Genomic DNA, 20,846 nt, shown 5'->3' on the forward strand with positions numbered 1-20,846 from the left:
GCTGACCTGCGTCAGGCCCTTCATATTCGTTCGACCCAATTCATACACACATCCGAATAAAGTGTGTCACGGGGTAAGTAAGTTATGTTCTTCCATACAGCCCATCCTTTCAGGGTCTGTAACACATACATAAACAGATTTTTATTTTCCTTATGTGAAAAAAAAATTTTAAAAAAAAATATATATATATAAATTTGCTGACACCCTGTATATATATATATATATATATATATATATATATATATATATACAGGGTTGGGCAAAAGTCCGGAAACGGTCAAATATCTCGAAAAGGATCAACTATAGCGAAAAATTGTAAATAGCAAAGTTGTAGGGCTTAAAAAAATGTACCTAATGATGACTAAAAATTTTACTTTGAGTGGAGGACGAAGATCATATAAAAGTCAAATTGAATTTTTTAAATGGAACTGCCTACTTTTTATTGCATATTCTTATAGCTGACCTCGAGAGCTTTCCAAAACACTATAATAAAATATTTTTCCCTCAAGCATTTATCGAGTTATGAGGCTTCAAATCATTTCTTAATTTTACATAAACCGTAAAATATCTTGTAAAATATTCACTTTTCGATTATTTTACCTTAATACTTTTATGTACAAAATAATGAGAGGAATCAATTGGTCTAAAAAAAAAACACATAATTGTTCCGAAGAAAAAATATGTAATTTGCAATTAACAATTACATATTTTTTCTTCGGAACAATTATGTGTTTTTTTTTAGACCAATTGATTCCTCTCATTATTTTGTACATAAAAGTATTAAGGTAAAATAATCGAAAAGTGAATATTTTACAAGATATTTTACGGTTTATGTAAAATTAAGAAATGATTTGAAGCCTCATAACTCGATAAATGCTTGAGGGAAAAATATTTTATTATAGTGTTTTGGAAAGCTCTCGAGGTCAGCTATAAGAATATGCAATAAAAAGTAGGCAGTTCCATTTAAAAAATTCAATTTGACTTTTATATGATCTTCGTCCTCCACTCAAAGTAAAATTTTTAGTCATCATTAGGTACATTTTTTTAAGCCCTACAACTTTGCTATTTACAATTTTTCGCTATAGTTGACCCTTTTCGAGATATTTGACCGTTTCCGGACTTTTGCCCAACCCTGTATATATACACTAGTGTGTATATATATATATATATATATATATATATATATATATATACACTACGCAACAAAAGTTTCGCAACAAACGAAAAAGGCCAAAAATTGCTCAACATTGAAGGTCGATTATTCAGCTTTAAAACGTCGTAGCGGGGTCTATTTTTTTTGAAATAAAAGGTTGAAGTCTCTGTTTTTAATCTTAACATTTGCAAAAGTTTCGCAATGTGCACGAGTCTGGGTGATTTTTTTCAGCAATTTCGAAAAAAAGGTCTGAAAGTACAACTTTTTCCCTTGATTTCTAAAAAAAAACCGTCCCGCTACGATTTTTCCTGTCATTTTTACAGCGTTTTGAAAAAAACTTCAAAAAAACGCTAAAAATCGTGTTTTTAATCTCAAAATTTGCAACGTTTCGCAATGCGCACCGGCGTGAATGATTTTTTTCAGCAATTCTGAAGAAAGCATCTGAAAGTAGAACTCTTCCCCTTTATTTAAAAAAAAAATACGCTCTGATACGATTTTTTCTGATATTTTTACTGCGTTTTGAAATTATTCTTGAAATAACGTCAAAATTCATGTTTTAAGTCTTAAAATTTTCAGTTTCGCATTGCGTACGAAATAGCACGGAATTGCATTATTTTTGTTTGAAAATTCTAAAAAAACATTTGAAACTTCAACTTTGACTCTTTTTTAAAAAAAAAGGTCTCGCTAACATTTTTTCAATCAATTTGATATAACACTTTCATGTTTTTACCACTAACATTAGAATAACCCAATGCGCACCGCGAGGAGGTTGTTAGTTGGATTTGCGCATCATATTGGCCCTGAAAAGGGCCGATTGTATGATAGGTGTATGTACACCATTATCCTGTGCGCATTGGGTTATTCTAATGTTAGTAAAAACACGAAAGTGTTATATCAAATTGATTGAAAAAATGATAGCGAGACCTTTTTTTTTAAAAAAGAGTCAAAGTTGAAGTTTCAAATGTTTTTTTAGAATTTTCAAACAAAAATAATGCAATTCCGTGCTATTTCGTACGCAATGCGAAACTGAAAATTTTAAGACTTAAAACATGAATTTTGACGTTATTTCAAGAATAATTTCAAAACGCAGTAAAAATGTCAGAAAAAATCGTATCGGGGCGTAATTTTTTTTAAAATAAAGGGGAAGAGTTTTACTTTCAGAAGCTTTCTTCAGAATTGCCGAAAAAAATCATCCACGCCGGTGCGCATTGCGAAACGTTGCAAATTTTGAGATTAAAAACACGATTTTTAGCGTTTTTTTAAAGGTTTTTTCAAAACGCTGTAAAAATGACAAGAAAAATCGTAGCGGGACGTTTTTTTTTTAGAAATCAAGGGAAAGAGTTGTACTTTCAGACCTTTTTTCAGAATTGCTGAAAAAAAATCATCCAAGCTCGTGCACATTGCGAAACTTTTGCAAATGTTAAGATTGAAAACTTGACCTTGAATTTCAAGGTCACGTAATTTGGGTTATGCCCAATCGAAAATCTAATGATGGGATCAAAACGTAGAGACTTCAATCTTTTATTTAAAAAAAATAGACCCCGCTACGACGTTTTGAAGCTGAATAATCGACTTTCAATGTTGAGCAATTTTTGGCCTTTTTTGTTTGTTGCGAAACTTTTGTTGCGTAGTGTATATATATATATATATATACAGGGTCTACCAAAAGTGTGGAAACCCCTAAATATCTCGGAAAATATACGTTTTACAGAAAAGTGTTTCCAACAAAAGTTGTAGGGTTTAAGAAGATCTATATACTGATTCTATCAGTTTGACCTTGGATGGCGTCGTCAAGGTCAGGTCAAGGTCACATTGACTTTTTTAAATGACACCCCCTACATTTGATTGCATATTCTTATAGCTTAATTCAAGAGCTTTCCAAAACACTATAATAATGTTCATTTTTATTAAGTACTTTGCGAGTTATGAGGGTTGAAATAATTTCTTAATTTTACATAAACCATAAAATATCTAGTAAACCATTCATTTTTCGATTATCTTACCTTCATACTTTTATGTACAAATTAATGAGAGGAATCAATTGGTGTAAAGAAAACACATAGTTGTTTCTAAGAAAAAATATGTAATTTGCAATTAACAATTCCATATTTTTTCTTAAAAACAACTGTATGTTTTCTTTACACCAATTGATTCCTTTCATTATTTTGTACATAAAAGTATGAAGGTAAGATAATCGAAAAATGAATGGTTTACTAGATATTTTATGGTTTATGTAAAATTAAGAAATTATTTCAACCCTCATAACTCGCAAAGTACTTAATAAAAATGAACATTATTATAGTGTTTTGGAAAGCTCTTGAATTAAGCTATAAGAATATGCAATCAAATGTAGGGGGTGTCATTTAAAAAAGTCAATGTGACCTTGACCTGACCTTGACGACGCCATCCAAGGTCAAACTGATAGAATCAGTATATAGATCTTCTTAAACCCTACAACTTTTGTTGGAAACACTTTTCTGTAAAACGTATATTTTCCGAGATATTTAGGGGTTTCCACACTTTTGGTAGACCCTGTATATATATATATATATATATATATATATATACAGGGTGAGTCATTTTAATCAATACACTCGAATATCTCGAAAACAGCACTCTTCAGAAAGAAATGTTTCAAACAAAAATTGTAGGGTGTGAAGGGGGACATAAGATGGTAGCATTGGTTTGACCTTGGAAAGTCATTTGAAGGTCACATAAAAGTCACCTTCAATTTCTTAAATTGAACCCACTATTTTTCATTACATATTCTTGTAGCTTATCTCGAGAGCTTTCCAAAACACTACAGACAAATGTTTTTTTATTAAGTACTTTTTGAGTTATAAGACTTCAAAGTTTGCAGTACTTCGATATAAAATGCAAAATATCTCGTAAAATATTTAGTTTTCGATAGTCTTACCCTAATACTTTTATGCACAGGATAATGAGACAAAACTATTGGTGCAAAGAAAACGTATGATTGTTTATAATAAAAAATGTGTAATTTGCAATGCACTTTTTGTTATAAACAATCATGCGTTTTCTTTGTACCAATAGTTTTGTCTCATTATCCTGTGCATAAAAGTATTAGGGTAAGACTATCGAAAACTAAATATTTTACGAGATATTTTGCATTTTATATCGAAGTACTGCAAACTTTGAAGCCTTATAACTCAAAAAGTACTTAATGAAAAAACATTTGTCTGTAGTGTTTTGGAAATCTCTCGAGATAAGCTACAAGAATATGTAATGAAAAATAGTGGGTTCAGTTTAAGAAATTGAAGGTGACTTTTATGTGACCTTCAAATGACTTTCCAAGGTCAAACCAATGCTACCATCTTATGTCCCCCTTCACACCCTACAATTTTTGTTTGAAACATTTCTTTCTGAAGAGTGCTGTTTTCGAGATATTCGAGTGTATTGATTAAAATGACTCACCCTGTATATATACAGGGTGTCTCATTTTAATTTCCCCAGGCAAATATTTCGGAAAATAATGAAAAATCGAAAAAATGTTTCAGACAAAAGTTATATGGTTTCTAGGAGGACATAAGATGGTGCCATTAGTTTGACCTTGAAGAGTCATATGAAGGTCATTTTGAATTTCTTAAATGGAATACCCTATATATTTTTGCATATTCTTATAACTTATCTCGAGAGTTTTCCAAAACACTATAAATAAACATTTTTTCATCAAGTACTTTTTGAGTTATGAGGCTTGAAATCATTTCTTAATTTTACATAAACCATAAAATATCTTTAAAATATTCATTTTTCGATTATCTTACCTTAATACTTTTATGTACAAAATAATTAGATGAATCAATTGGTGTAAAGGAAAAACATAGTTATTTTTAAGAAAAAATATGTAATTGTTAATTGCAAATTAGACAACGGATTACAACAAACATGATAATGATACGTAAACGCGTCCGCTCAACTTAACAGCTGGCTCCAGACTTCAAAATGACGGCTGCTACCATCAATAATTCCTTGACAACGAGATCTTTTTTTTTCAAGACAGACTCGACCGCGACTCAAGCCAGATAATATATATACCATATTAAATAACATGATAAGAAAATTAGCGTCTACGAGCCACAGCGGATGATAATGCCTAAAAATTCTTTTTAATTGTACGCGAAATTTAAACGAAACACGGCATATGCATATATTTTACTTGGTGCATTTAACCAAGATATAGATTCTCATTTTTGAAAAATTCTATAAAACCATCTTTACTCCCCTGAAGAGACGTAGACGAGAAAAATATCGGGGCGAAGTCGCTGAATCGGGAAATATATATACCATATTATTAATCAAAATACTAATTCCTCTAATTAGTACTATTTTTACTGATTATAAAAGAGAGAAAGAAAGAGAGAATGAGATTATCGGGCCGTGTGTGTGTGTGTGTGTGTGTGTGTGTCACATATTTATTTGGAAATATTATTATATTTATATAATAATATTTATATTTAAAATATAATAATATTTATATTATTATATTTATATAATAATATTTATATATTATATTTATATAATAATATTTCCAAATTTTTGAAATGTTTAATTGTTTATGATTAAATACATATATTATTGTGACCTAATCTCCAAAATCATTTAAATTAAATTTAATAAAAGATTATTATTAGACAAAAAGTTGTATAACGCAGAATAATTTATTGACGCATGGCGATTATAATTTTTAGCATTGTGTAACTTAATTACTTCATTAAAAAAATCCAAGCCAAGAATTAACACATAAATAAATCTACAATTAGAGATTTAATTATTTTTTAATAACAATAAAAAATAAACTCACTCACTCACTAAGTCTCTCTTTCGTTTTCTTTCTTTTCTTTTCTCTCTTTCTCTCTCTCTCTGTGTTTTTATCTTATATTATAAAAAAATATCTTTTTGTCTTTCGATATTATGACGAAACATTAAACAAATCGTGGACTTCATCAAGAATTAAAATTAAACTGCCGCGAGTAACTTTGTGCGGAAAAGTAATCTGCAGTCGACGTTCTACAATCCTGAAAGAGTGGGTGGTAAGCTCACATAGGGTGAAAATGTCTCGGAGGTTTGTCGAAGGGTCGTGCAGGGTGGCACCAGAATGCGCTAACAATGGGTAAAATAGCTAGCTTGCGGTTCGTTTTACGCCGGTTGAGCTTTTGCGGTGCGAAAGGATTTCCGACCCTCCTTTGATTTGTCCTTCCCACCCCACTACCTTAAATCTCTGCATCTCTCTGTGCATCTACCCCGTTCCAATCACTAGCGTACTCTTTTGCGTCGAAATTGAAATTGCAAGTTCACTATTGAATTTTTTTGTATCGACGATAGTTGGATTTGTTTAAAAGATTCTAAGAGCGCAATCAACAATAATGCTTTAAAAGCAACGATGAGTCGCCATGTTTTTACAAACTTTTTAGAGCTTTGCTTTGTATTTCGCTTTTTTTTTATAAATCGCAAAAAATTATCCGGAAAGTTAAAGAAAGACGTATATCCTTAAAAAAATATTGGTAAAATTACGGAAATATTATAATCAAAAATATATTTTCAAATTTCTAAATATATGTATATGTATATATTCTTTTTCTTTTTTATATTAGCACTTTTTTATTCAGATTCGTGATTGTCTCATGAATTCTCATATATCATGATGCGGATTATGTCGTGCATTTTGCTACGCTGTTTAATTACATGATAGTGTTATCGGTTTCTCTCTAGTAATTACCAGTCTGCGTACCGCTTGCGCATTGCTGCACAAATTGAAATTGCAAATTTGCCATTGGAATGAGATCAATGATGAAAGAATGATAAATGTTGATCATGTCTAACTGCGATGATAAACAAACAGCATCATTTTATACTACTTATTGTTTGTTGAAGTTTGCACAAGGAATCATATAAAAATTTATTCTTCTACAATTTTTTCTATTAACTTTTTATTGCTTATCTCATCAAAAATATCTTTCTTTTAACAAGATTTATTACGTTACCGAAAACTTATTGTGCTAATTTTACAACAATGTATATATGTATACAGTGTTTGCTGTAGATAATTTCAAAATTATCTAGATAAAGATAAAGATAAAAATCCGTAAATTTATCTTAGATGAGATAAAGATGATTTTGCTTTTACTTAATCTAGATAAAAGATGAGATAATTATTGCGATAATCTAGATAATTATCTAGATATTTTTGTTTATTTTAGAAGACTATAAATATTTGTAAAAAATGTGACGCAAATTATAAATGGAATATTAAAATCATAAACACATATTCTTTCTCTTTTCCTAAAGAATATTTAAATATTATAATAGCAAAAAGGTATATAAATAAATATGATAAATAGTTATTTATTAATTTATATTTATAATATAGTTATAATATATTTATAATATATTAATAATAATAATATAAAAAATATATTTTAGACATTTTAGATAGATTTTTAGAAGCTTGCCTGGAAAACTTTTTTGTATAATGAAAACGTCATCTTAGACAATTTTTAGATAAGATGACATATATTTTTCATCTAAGATAAAGATAGAGATACTTTGTATTTCTTCATCTAGTTAAAGATAAAGATGATTCATTTCTTTATCTAGATAATTATCTAGATAATTTTATCTAGATACCAGCAAACACTGTATGTATACATATATCCAAAACTATTGCGCTGTGTGTTATGGCAGTGAAACTATCGATACTCTGTTTGAATTTTATATTTCGACATATCTGCCTCGTCATATGCCATGTTTTATGAAATAAACGGTGAATTGTGGATTTTGGGTTTGAAAAATTTAATTGCTAGCTATTGCCGTCGCATCAATGCGAATCGATTTTCATTGCAATCGACCGTTCAACTTTCAAAATCTGCTCGGCCATTCGACGCTGTTCCAGAATTGAATGCCCTATACCGGCCGTATTTGAGCAGTGCGTTCTGTAGAAACGTCCCGGCATATTGCACTTCATCGTCGAAAAGGAAGGTAGGTTCGTCGTTATTTGCTTGGTCGCATTCCGAATGAAATTTCCAAACCATTTCGACAACGTTTACGGTCGTTCATGACACTTCTTCCAATATCTTTTCTTCGAGAAAAATGTTTTCTTAGTTCTTAAATAATTCATATCGTAAATATCTTAATTAATTATAAAAGTAGCTAACATATTTAATTAAAAATATGTTGAATTTTTAATTCTTTTTTTTAAATCAATATTAAATTGAATATGAAATTAATCTCTCTTTTTCTGTCTATTTTAATAAATTCATGTAATTTCTATATATCAGTATTTTACATTGATTTATTAATCGTGTATACGAAAAGCGTTTAATAAAATGATATAAAAAGCAAAAAGTTGCAAATTTGCTAGCTAAATTTAAATATTAAAAGAGTTACATCAATGGCTAACTTAAATTTTAATGTAATACGTTTAATCAATTTAGGAAATTTATTAATTCCAATTCAATTTAGGAAATTAATTAATTTAGGGAATTTTTTTTCATATTTAGGAAATTTTATTAATAATAAATCACTAAGAACACCAATAATTTTTCCATGCAACTTTAAAATGTATCTGTGTCATTAATATTTTATTTCTTTGAAAATTACATCAGCAGCATTATCAATTAACAACATATAACTTAATTATATCCACTATCAGTTGCTATTATCACACATCCCCTTGAAAATGCATTAATAATACCAGGTGCGATTTAATACAGTTCTGTTACCATGTCAGAATATATCCGAAAAGTAGATTAGTGGCCGATTCAAACTGCGTCAATAAAAATGTTGCAAACGCTTGGCGGAAGTTAAAGAGGATTAACGGAAGCCGATTTCTCAAACTAATTTACTGCTATGCAATATACTCCGTACTCGGTTCCTCAAATATAAAAATTTTTATTTATGCCGCGTTTTATCCCGAAGTAAATATTACTATTTGCAAAACGCAATCCGAATCGTCGATCTTTCTTTCGTTTTACGGAGGTCCATCGCTTAATTCATATTGTTTCGACATTGATATTGCTATTCAATGCTACCTCTTTGTTTTGTATTATATATTCTGTACATATGCGTTACAATAGCTGTCGTATTCTGGCGCAAGGTTGATCAATTCTATTTATTGTGACTAGTATGCACTCGATAGTTATATTGCGCAAAAGTCTTCTAACAAATCTCGTAGTCGGCAAAACGTGATTTTCACAATGAATTTTTGTTTCGCCCTTTACCTCGTTCCAAGAAATTTCTTTTGACAAATTTAATAGTGTAAATTTTCTAATTACAGTCTTTTCGTATATTGTATTTTCAAAAGAACGATTTAAATTGTTTAAAAAAATGCAAGCATATGTGAATGCATAATTATGCTATTCATTAGGTAAAACCCACGAAAATAACAAAGATCGAATTAAAATTAAAATGTACAAATTTTATTTGTAATAAATTTTAATGTATAGTTTTATTATATATTATAATATAATTATATTCTATATCATTATATTCTATGGATATAATATTTTAATGTATAATTTTATTATATATTATGATATTTATATAATATTTTAGGAACAAACTAATTATATAATAAATATTTTCAACAGAAATTATTACATTTAAAAAAAAATGGTAAATGTTTACTTTACGTCACGCTCGAAAAATTTTTATCTTTAGATATGTTGTAGAGGACACATTCCTAAGTAATGTTTGAATTTTGTGCTTCGCTCTCTCTTCGTTCCTGAGATATGCAATTTTGAAGTTTCATACTTAGTTGTATTATCTTTTCGTTACTTTCTAAATATGTTTATATTTTTGTGTTTACATTTCCCGAGATCATCTTTCTGAATAACTTTCAGAAGGTTTTAGCTGTTTATTGTTATTTATTAAATAGTTATTAACAAAAAAAGTTTCAAGAATAGAATATAATTTTACGACATCATGCATATTTAAGAAGAAATATAAGCACACACACACACACACGCGCGCGCGCGCGCGCGCGGGGGGGGTGCAAGGGAGGCCTTTGGCCCCCCCTCCCGCAACCATCCCGTCGATAGGAGACGCATTGCGAAGAGTTCAATCACAATGTATATATGCTGTAAGTTGTAAAACGAGATCCATCTTGACTACCGGCGGTGTATACACATACATTTGTGATATCTTTTAATTGTATTAAATTGTATTAAATTCTTAGCAACATGGAAGTCACAACGAGCAAATGTAAACAAAAAAATATAAACACACAACGAAAATATAATATCAAACCGTGTTGAGCAAATGTAAACAAAAAATGTGAACACATAAATAGGATGTAACAAAAAAATGACATGAAAGTATGAAAGATTCAAAATTGCATATCTTAGGAACGGAAAGAGTGCGCCACAAAATTCAAACGGTGTATTACTCAGGAATGTGTTCTCTACAACATATAAAAATAAAAATATGAAAATAAAAATTTGTCGAGCTGTGTGACGTAAAGTAAACATTTACCAAAAAAATAACACGAAAAGAAATAAAAAAAGTAATAAAATATAATATAATTTTTAATATGTGTAGTATAAAACTTATACATCTTCTTCTTTCACTTTATAGTTAAACTTTAAAATTTGTATATGATATTTTCTTTTATTTTTGTCATGCGCTCATATTACAAATTTTTAATATTTTTTATTTATTTTTTAAATATTTATACGAATTTACGGAAAATTACACAAATAAAATATAAATAAAAAAGCATATCAAAGGTAGCCATACAAATTTTGAATAAATTACTGCATAAAATTTATTTTGTTTCCTGTTTGTGGCGCGATTCGTTATCTCTGGTATTATATAACAAGTTATATTTTTATCTTCCGATATTTGGAAAATTAAATAACAGGAAAATTTATTTCTCGCGAGAATACACAATCCGCTTATAATTTTATATTGCAGAATTGGATTGTACTTTATAATGACAATTATTTTCATTTATAATGACATTTATGTTCATGCCATCGATATCATAATATCTGCTAATTCTATGATTATATGATATAATAGTAATATTTACTTTCAACTAATTTATCTCTCATAAAAATTTTATCATATATATTTTATTATATATATTACTAATATTTATTTATAATTATTATAATTTCTATATTTATAATTATTATAATTATATTCATAATAATAATAATTATTATTTATTTATAATTATTATAATTATATTTATTATAATTTCATATAATAAATCTAAAATTTAAACATGTGTTTTTACTTTTATTTAAATATATTGGATAATTGCATAAGTTCGTGCCCGATTTTCATAGATGGCATTAAGTTATTGCATGACGGAGTTCTATTGTTTTCGTTTGGTAATATTGCTTGCACCGGATAGGTGACAGTGTCTTATGTCACTTTAGCATCAGGCATTGTTCAGATAAGTCCATTTGTGCATAAGAGAAATTATTAAAAATGGAGAACGAAAAGGTGCATTTGCGACATGTAATGCTATATGAATTTCGAAAAGGCGTGAGTGTTGGGACTGCACAAAAAAACATTCAGAGCGTTTATTTGGACCGTGCTCCTGCTCTCCGGACAGTCAAAAAGTGGTTTGGCAGATTTCGAAATGGTGATTTTAACATGGAAGATCAACCCCGCTCTGGACGGCCTTCTGGCATTGATGACGACATTGTGTGTGCCTTAGTGGAAAAAAACCCAAGGATTACAACTGAGGATATTGCTGAGAGGCTGAACATTGATAATTCAACCGCTTTTCGCCATTTAAAAAAGCTTGGATACGTTTCCAAGCTCGATACGTGGGTGCCGCATCTCCTGACTGAAAGGAATAAGCTGAACCGCATGACTGTAGCCCTTTCCCTTCTCGAGCGTAACAAAAAAGAGCCTTTTTTGGATCGAATGGTAACAGGCGATGAGAAGTGGATTCTCTACAACAACGTACAGCGGAAGAGGACATGGAAAAAAGCAGCTGAAGGAGCAGAACCCGTCGCAAAAGCTGGCCTGCATCCGATGAAGGTGTTGCTGTGTGTTTGGTGGGATTGCAGGGGAATTATTCACTTCGAGCTGCTCCGACGCGGCGAAACAATCACGGCGGACAAATACTGTGAGCAACTCACTAGACTCGATGCAGCTATTCGAGAAAAACGTCCGGTTTTAGCCAATCGAAAAGGCATCATCTTCCATCACGACAATGCTAGGCCACACGTCGCCCAACAGACGCTGCGAAAACTGCAGGAGTTGCAATGGGAAATTCTGCAGCACCCGCCATACTCTCCAGACATTGCGCCTTCAGATTTTCATCTGTTCCGGTCTTTGCAGAATAGTTTGAATGGCAAGAATCTCAATTCCGAGGAAGCTGTCGAAAAGCACCTTACAAACTTTTTTCAAAAAAAACCAAGTTTTTTCTTCAAAAATGGAATCGACAAGCTTGTAGATCGTTGGAAAACCATTGTAGAGGAGAATGGAGACTATATAATTGATTAATAAAAGTGTATTCTTTAAAATATAACCTATTGAAGTTTATCTTTAAATCGGGCACGAACTTATGCAATCATCCAATATGTCTTCAAAGAGAAATGAAAGATATATTTCTTATGTACATAATTTAAAGATAAATTAAAAAAATTATTATAATAATTTTAAATGAAGATACAAAATGTAAAAAAATTAATTAACATAAAAGTAAAACTTGAAAATATCAAGAGACACGGTAGTGTCTCGCGCCAAGTTCATGCGAAGTATTGCGCAGCACTCCGTGTATCTATATGCGAGTCGGACAGTTGAGAGTAACTTAGATTATCGGATTTCAAAAACGGCTGAACGGATCGAATTCTTACTAGCCTTAATCGATAGAGCGAGTTTGAATTGTATAAAGAAAGTATCTTTATTTTTGCGCTGCGTGATCTATTAACGGAGATATCATAATGCAAAGTCGAAATATGAAAATTTTCAATTAAGAAACGTCTTTATCATCATGGTCATCAACGCACATGAACACAACACATAGAAAGAGAAAACATCCTTTTCCTACTCTCGACAGAAGATTGCGTCAGCGACGTTTTTCGATATTAATGATATGTGTCATATTCGATATTAATGATATGTGTCATTAGAGACATGTATCATTAACCGCATTTTGAGTAGTGATAAAGTGCAAGTTATAAATAATAAATAATTAAATTATTAATTAAAAATTGGCAAGAGCTAGTACGGTATGATAATTGGAGCAAGATAAATAAATATATGTATCTATTTTACAAGCTAAATATAAATATATATAATATATTAATTATATATATATATATATATATATATATATATAAAATGTATATTATATATACTTATTCTATATATATTTTTATATAATTTGCTTATATTAAAAGAATATACATATATATATATATATATATATATATATATATATTATATTAAAAATAGTATGTATATATATATATGTATGTATATATATATATATATATATATATATATATATATATATATCTTAGCAAATTAGACTAAAAAAAGAAGTGATATAATCCCCAAAAACTTACTTTTTTTAAAAAAGGTAAAAAAAGGACGCCAAGTCCATGCACTAATTGTATCTAACTGTCATATTGTCTACAAAAATAATAATATAAAAAAATTGCGCCAACTAAGAATAAAAATTTGTACAAGATAAATGGAAGTACAAGGAAGAAAACTTGTACAAGTTAAATAGAAATATTTTAATTGAAAACATTGTTATACAAAATAGTTGCTTTAATTTTCAAAAGTAATAATATTAAAAAATTAAAAATTTATTTAAAAATTGGAAACTGCAAATTAATATAAAACAAGAAAGTAAAAAAAAATTTAATTAAAAATACTTGGCGCTGCCAATAAAATTGGCATATATTCCAATTAAATATATATTTAACAGCAAATATAATTGCTGGACATTTATTATTAATTCTCTTAAGATCTTCTGGATCTTCAATTAATAATTTAATTATTATAATTCTTATATTATTTTCACAAATTATACTTTTTACTTTAGAAATTTCTATGAGATTTATTCAAGCTTATATTTTTTCAATTTTATCAACATTATATAATATGGAAATTTAAAAGATTGGAATATATTCCAATTATTAGTCTGACATTTAAATTTAATGATCTAATTTATTTAATTAATTTATATTGATTTACATTTGAAAATTTAGGCTTTTAAGCTGAACAATATATTAATAAAATTGGCAGCGCCAAGTTTTTTTAATTAAAATTTTTTTTACTTTCTTGTTTTATATTAATTTACAATTTCCAATTTTTAAATAAATTTTTAATTTTTTAATATTACTATTTTTGAAAATTAAAGCAATTATTTTGTATAACAATGTTTTCAATTAAAATATTTCTATTTAACTTGTACAAGTTTTCTTCCTTGTACTTCTATTTATCTTGTACAAATTTTTATTCTTAGTTGGCGCAATTTTTTTATATCACTATTTTTGTAGACAATATGACAGTTGGATACAATTAGTGCATGAACTTGGCGCCCTTTTTTTACCTTTTTTTAAAAAGGTAAGTTTTTGAGGATTATAACATATATACGTTTGTATCATCACATGTATTTTCGAAAAATAAGCCAATTTAAATTTAAATATTATTGTCACAAAATATATACAGGGTGTCACTTAATTGGCGCTCACTATTTATATAGCGATATTTCTCGTGAAAAACTGAGTCATTTTTTCTATAAAAGCTGCTTAATAAAGCAGTAATTATTGAATAAAATTGCGCCAATAAGCACCGACCTTTAGCCTCCTTGACGAAATTTTCTTTAAAGCTTTTAACGAAAAAAATATGATTTTTAATGCAAAATAAAGTTTTTCGCATTATAGAAGAAAAAAATGGTTTAAAAAAAATGGTTTAAAAAAAATGGTTTCAAATTTTTTTCATTATAGGAAAAAATGGTTCAGGACTTTTCGACTCAGTTTTCCACCAGGAATATCGTTACATAAATAGTGGGCGCCAATTAGATCACACCCTGCATATATGTATGTATATGTATATGTATATTATATATATATATATATATATATATATATATATATATACATACAGGATGTCCCAAAAGTCCCGAACCGGTCGAATATTTCATAAACTATGCATTTTAGAAAGAAATGTTTCAAACAAAAGTTGTATGGCTTGAAGGGGGCCATCAGATAGTGGCAATGATTTGACATGGGAGAGTCATTTGAAAGTCACGTGAAGATGACCGTCAATTTCTTAAATGGAACCCCCTATTTTTTATTAGTAGCTTATCTGGAGAGCTTTCCAAAACATTATAATAAAGTATTTCTTCATTGAGTACTTTTCGATTTATGAGGCTTGAAATCATTTCTTAATTTTGCATAAACCATAAAATATCTAATAAAATATTCATTTTTCGATTATCTTACCTTAATAATTTTATATACAAAATAATGAGAGGAATCAATTGGTGTAAAGAAAACACATAGTTGAAAACATAGTTGTTTAAAAAAAAAAAAAAAAAAAAATATATATATATATATATATATATATATAATATACGAGGTCTGTAAATAAAGTAATGAGACTTTTTCGAGATGAACTTTTATTTATAATTTAACTATAATTTAACTATGTCTCCTTCAAAATAGTTCCCTTAAGAAGCCACGCAACATCTGAGATGTTGTTTCCAGTCTTCATAGCAGTACTGGAACTTAGAAACCCGAATGGCCTTCAGCTGGTCGGTTACGTTTTCGGTCATATCAAAGTGAAGTCCATTGAGATGAGTTTTCAATCTCGGGAAGAGAAAGAAGCCACAGGGACTCAGGTCAGGCGAATACAGGGGCTGGGGGATGACAGGAATGTTTTTCTGTGTCAAAAACTCCGTAATCGAAAGCGCTGTGTGACACAGCGCATTGTCGTGATGCAGCATCTAGATGTCTTTGATGTTTGACCGCACGCGAGCAATCCGTTTTCGCAACCTCTCCAGAACTTCATGGTACAATTCTCCCTCATTATAGTGATGCAGCAAAAAAATCACTTTGCAAAAAAGCTTTCACAATCCACCTGTTGACACGAACATTCACGCTGAAGCTACATAAGATGTTGAAGTGCGCCCATTATGGCGCGAAGACACGCAGTATTACCAATTCGTGCGGTCTGTGTCGTGATATCAGTCTCATTACTTTATTTACAGACCTCGTATATATATACAGGGTGGGGCATTTATCTTGAGACAAGATAATATTTCGATTGGAGTCGATTATTTTGAAAAAAGTTTTAGACAAAAGTTGTATGGTTTCAAGGGGGACATAAGATGGTGTCATTAGTTTGATCTTGAAGAGCCACCTGAAGGACACGCGAAGGTTAGCTCCAACTTTTTAAATGGGACACCCTATATGCTTTTGCATATTCTTATAGCTCATCTCAAGAGCTTTCCAAAACACTATAATTAAGTTAGTTTTCATTAAGTACTTTCCAAGTTATGAGGCTTGAAATCATTTTTTAATTTTACATAAACCGTAAAATATCTTGTAAAATATTCATTTTTCGATTATTTTACCTTAATACTTTTATGTACAAAATAATGAGAAGAATCAATTGGTGTAAAGAAAACTCATAGTTGTTTCGAAAAAAAATATGTAATTTGCAATTAACAATTACATATTTTTTCTTAAAAATAACTATGTCTTTTATATATATATATAACTATGTCTATATATATATAATATATAAATAACTATGTCTTTTATATATATAAATAACTATGTCTATATATATATATATATACAGGGTGTCCGTCGATTTTCGACCTTAATGAAATAAATAAGTAGATTGGCTCGAATTAAGAAGGAATGACCTGTATTGTTTTGGGATTGTCGCAATAATGAACGAAATATTAAATTAAAAAGATCGGCCAATCTGCGTGAGTAAAAGCGCGCGGCGACGAGAGTCGTCCCATCGTAATCCGATACTACGAGCGCGGCGAAGCGGTGGGCGGGTCGCTCTGCGAGACATGATGGTGGTTTGCGATATATCGCAATACCGCGCCGAAAAATGACCCGTCCCCCCTTTTCGTGGCGAGAAAATGATGCGCTATCATTTCCACACCACCTTGCGGTAGATAGCATGGTGCGCTTTTTTTATAGTGGTTTCCCCCATAGGCCTATTCCACTCTCAATTTAAAAATTATTCAAAATGCCATTTACTATACGCTGAATATATCGTAAATGTAAAAAATTAATGGACAGTACCTTTACAAAAATTGATTCGTGGTTGAAAATCCCTCGATAAAATGTATTGCACACGTTGATAATGTGATACGATGATAAAATTCTTCAAGAATCCTTTCTTTATCTCGTACACGAAGACGCACTGATGGACCGGTTATCCCAATATTATGCACGACACTCAGTTTCACATAATTATTGCACAACACGTAAAATTGTACGGCCACTTGGTTTTCGTGCACGCCCGAGAAATGATTCCATGTAAATTGTGGCCGCGCGATGAGTATTTTCTCCCACTAGCCCGTATGCCACAATCATGTCCGTATATTCCTGCGGAGTATACTTCATTTTCACTGGTAATTAACTGCGCGAACATAAGATTTTTACTAAGCGTCTTAGCTCTCGCACGCAGTTACCAGACTGCGTACGCCAGCAGCACGCAACTACAGCTGACAGCTGAGCGGACATGTGAGTGTAAGCGTACGTGTGAGTTCAACACCTACGCACTCTCTCTCTCTCTCTATCTCTCTCTGTGCGTGCGTGCGTGCGTGCGTGCGTGCGTGCGTGCGTGCGTGCGTATGTACGTATACAGGGTGTCCCAAAAGTCCCGGACCGGTCGAATATTTTATAAACTATGCACTTTAGAGAGAAATGTTTCAGAAAAAAGTATAGCTTGAAAAAGGACCATAAGATAGTGTCATTACTTTGATCCTGAAAAGTTGTTTGAAGATCATGTAAAGGTCATTTTCAATTTTTTCAATGGAACTATTTATTTTTTATTGAATATTCTGTTAGCTTACGTCGAGAGCTTTCCAAAACACTATAATTAAGTTAGTTTACATTAAGTACTTTCCGAGTTATGAGGCTTGAAATCATTTCTTAATTTTACATATACTGTGAAATATCTTGTAAAATATTCATTTTTCGATTATCTTATCTTAATATTTTTATGTACAAAATATTGAGAGGAATCAATTGGTGTGAAAAAAACACATATTTATTTTTAAGAAAAAAGATGTAATTATTAATTGCAAATTACATTTTTCTTTCAAAACAATTATTTGTTTTCTTTATATCAATTAATTACTCTCATTATTTTGTACATAAAAGTATTAAGGTAAAATAATCGAGAAATGATTATTTTACAAGATATTTTACAGTATATGTAAAATTAAGAAATGATTTCAAGCCTCAACTCGGAAGGTATTTAATGAAAACTAACTTAATTATAGTGTTTTTAAAATATTCGACTGTTCCGGGACTTTGGGATTATACCGGGGACAAAAGTAACATTTTTTGTATTATAGGTCATTAATTAATTATCGTTAGAGATATAACAAAAAAGATTCTATGTTAAAAAACTCCATTTATTGTACCTTTCTATTATTATACCTATGTTTCAATCTCAAATGATATTTAGAGAGATACTATAGCTTTTCGCAAGTACGTTGATTATTGCTTTTGTCTTGAGAGCCTGGGATGAAAGTCACATAGTCTGGGGATAAAAATACCAGTTCTTATTTTCGGGGAAATAAAATAAATATGACTTTTTTTCAATTTATGGCAACTTTTATTATAATCTTTTATTAAGCAAGATAACTTTTATTTAAAATTTTTTTTGTATTATATTATATTACAATAAAAGATAAAATAAATATTTATTTTTATCATTTTTGAAAAACTTGAAAGAAATAATCTTCGTTAAGCAAAATAATTATAAGTAATATCATAAAATAATTATACTTAATATCACACCAGTTTTGTACTTTTTGAAGATTAAATAATAGTCTAATTCTAAATAATAGTATTAACAAATCAGTTTCAATAACAATATGAGTCGAGTGTCGATGTTACAACACATTTATTTATTACACAATAAAAAATATGAAACAAATACAAAGACAAAGAAAGGATAGCGAAGAAAAGATAACGTTGTGGCCCTATTTTTGTGTCATCTTCAACGCAAATGTGATGGTGATATAAAAAATATATAACAAAGGTGTTAAATATCGGAAACGATTAGAAAGAGTGCCGTCCAAAATAATAATATATGTCTCGGTATCTCATTATTTTGATGATGCCTATGTAAAATAAAGAAAAGTGAAATAAAATAAATGGATAATGTAAACTCATATAGATGGAAATAGTATTAAAATGGAAAAGTACTAAAATTTAACGTGAAAAAATTAAGAAAATGCAAAGATTTAAATGTCCATTTTTTTAAAATTTAAATAAATATAAACTGAACATATAGTAAAAAAGAAACAACATTAAAAAGATAAGAAGTTAAAGCTATGAAATTGAGATTTATTTCCAGGCATCGAAGACAATGACGAGCCGAGGAATGGGAAAAAATCAACATCTCCGAAGACAAAGAATGACTAGTCTTTAACAGATAGATGTGACTTATTTATAAATGGTAAAATGAATCAAATAATATATAAATGTACACACACGCAAAGTCGCAGACCTATTTGTTATGACACAAAAAATTGTGTTAGATTTTTGGCAAGTTGTTGACAATATTTAAATAAATTTCTGATATACATTTAGTATCCGTTTGCAAGTTTAAACCATTTTTTTGCCTTTTTATATATAGCATTTCAGAAATCAATTTTTTACTCAAAAATAGTTCCCGATCTAAAATCTGAACGTCCTCTCAAATAAAAGCATGATCAAAACCAACTCTGTGATTAGTGATGACAGATTGAATATTAATATTGCGTCTAATGTGATTGCGATGTTCGTTGATTTTGATATGCAGTTGTCTGCTAGTTTGTTCAACATAAGACGCATCACAATCCATGCAATTTAATTTGTATATGACATTCATAGAATTAGAAGTAGGAAGAGGGTCCTTATGAACTCTGATGAAGCTTTTCATTTTATTAATGTTAATGTAGTCAACGAGAGTCAAACATCCTTAACGATATGTTTGAAACGCTCGGATATTGAAGGAACATATGGTATCGTGAAATAAGTAATAGGATCATGTGTATTTATGTCCTGGGTATTATTCACTAAGCAATCTAATTTAGAAATGAGTTTCTTAATTGTATTATGTGTAATGTCACACCGCCATATGTAGATAACTGCTTCAAGATGTTTAAAAATTTCACATCCGAGGCCTGTTAATAAATTTAAACTCTTCAAACATGAGTTTGCAAAAAGGCTATTACGTATTGAAATTAATGATCTTTGATCTTTATCCAGACTTGCACCTACTCAGATTTATAAAATTTCTAGGGCTATATATTCTCGCGTTCCTTTGTCCGTTTGCAACTCTTTCTTTTCTAAACAAATGAGACCATTACATTTCTTTTTTTACAATCTACAAGATAGATTCAACAAAAAATTTAATTTTCTACGATCTAAGCATAATGCCTTGAACCATAAGTTAGATTCCATACACTATTTTTGTAGTCTCTCTTTTACACCTGGCAACTTTGGAA

The 20,846-nt window shown here is 29.8% G+C and overlaps 1 protein-coding gene across 1 annotated transcript; it reads left to right on the plus strand.

Annotated features, from left to right (window-relative positions):
- The first annotated feature begins 11,608 nt into the window (after positions 1-11,608).
- LOC112637526 (histone-lysine N-methyltransferase SETMAR-like) lies at positions 11,609-12,637 on the plus strand. The gene has a single exon (XM_025407432.1). The coding sequence runs from the start codon at positions 11,609-11,611 to the stop codon at positions 12,635-12,637; it is 1,029 nt and encodes a 342-aa protein (XP_025263217.1).
- The last annotated feature ends 8,209 nt before the right edge of the window (positions 12,638-20,846 follow it).

The sequence above is a fragment of the Camponotus floridanus genome, unplaced genomic scaffold, assembly GCF_003227725.1.
Source record: "Camponotus floridanus strain SB8 unplaced genomic scaffold, Cflo_v7.5 scaffold175, whole genome shotgun sequence".
In the NCBI taxonomy this organism is placed as follows: Eukaryota; Metazoa; Arthropoda; class Insecta; order Hymenoptera; family Formicidae; genus Camponotus; species Camponotus floridanus.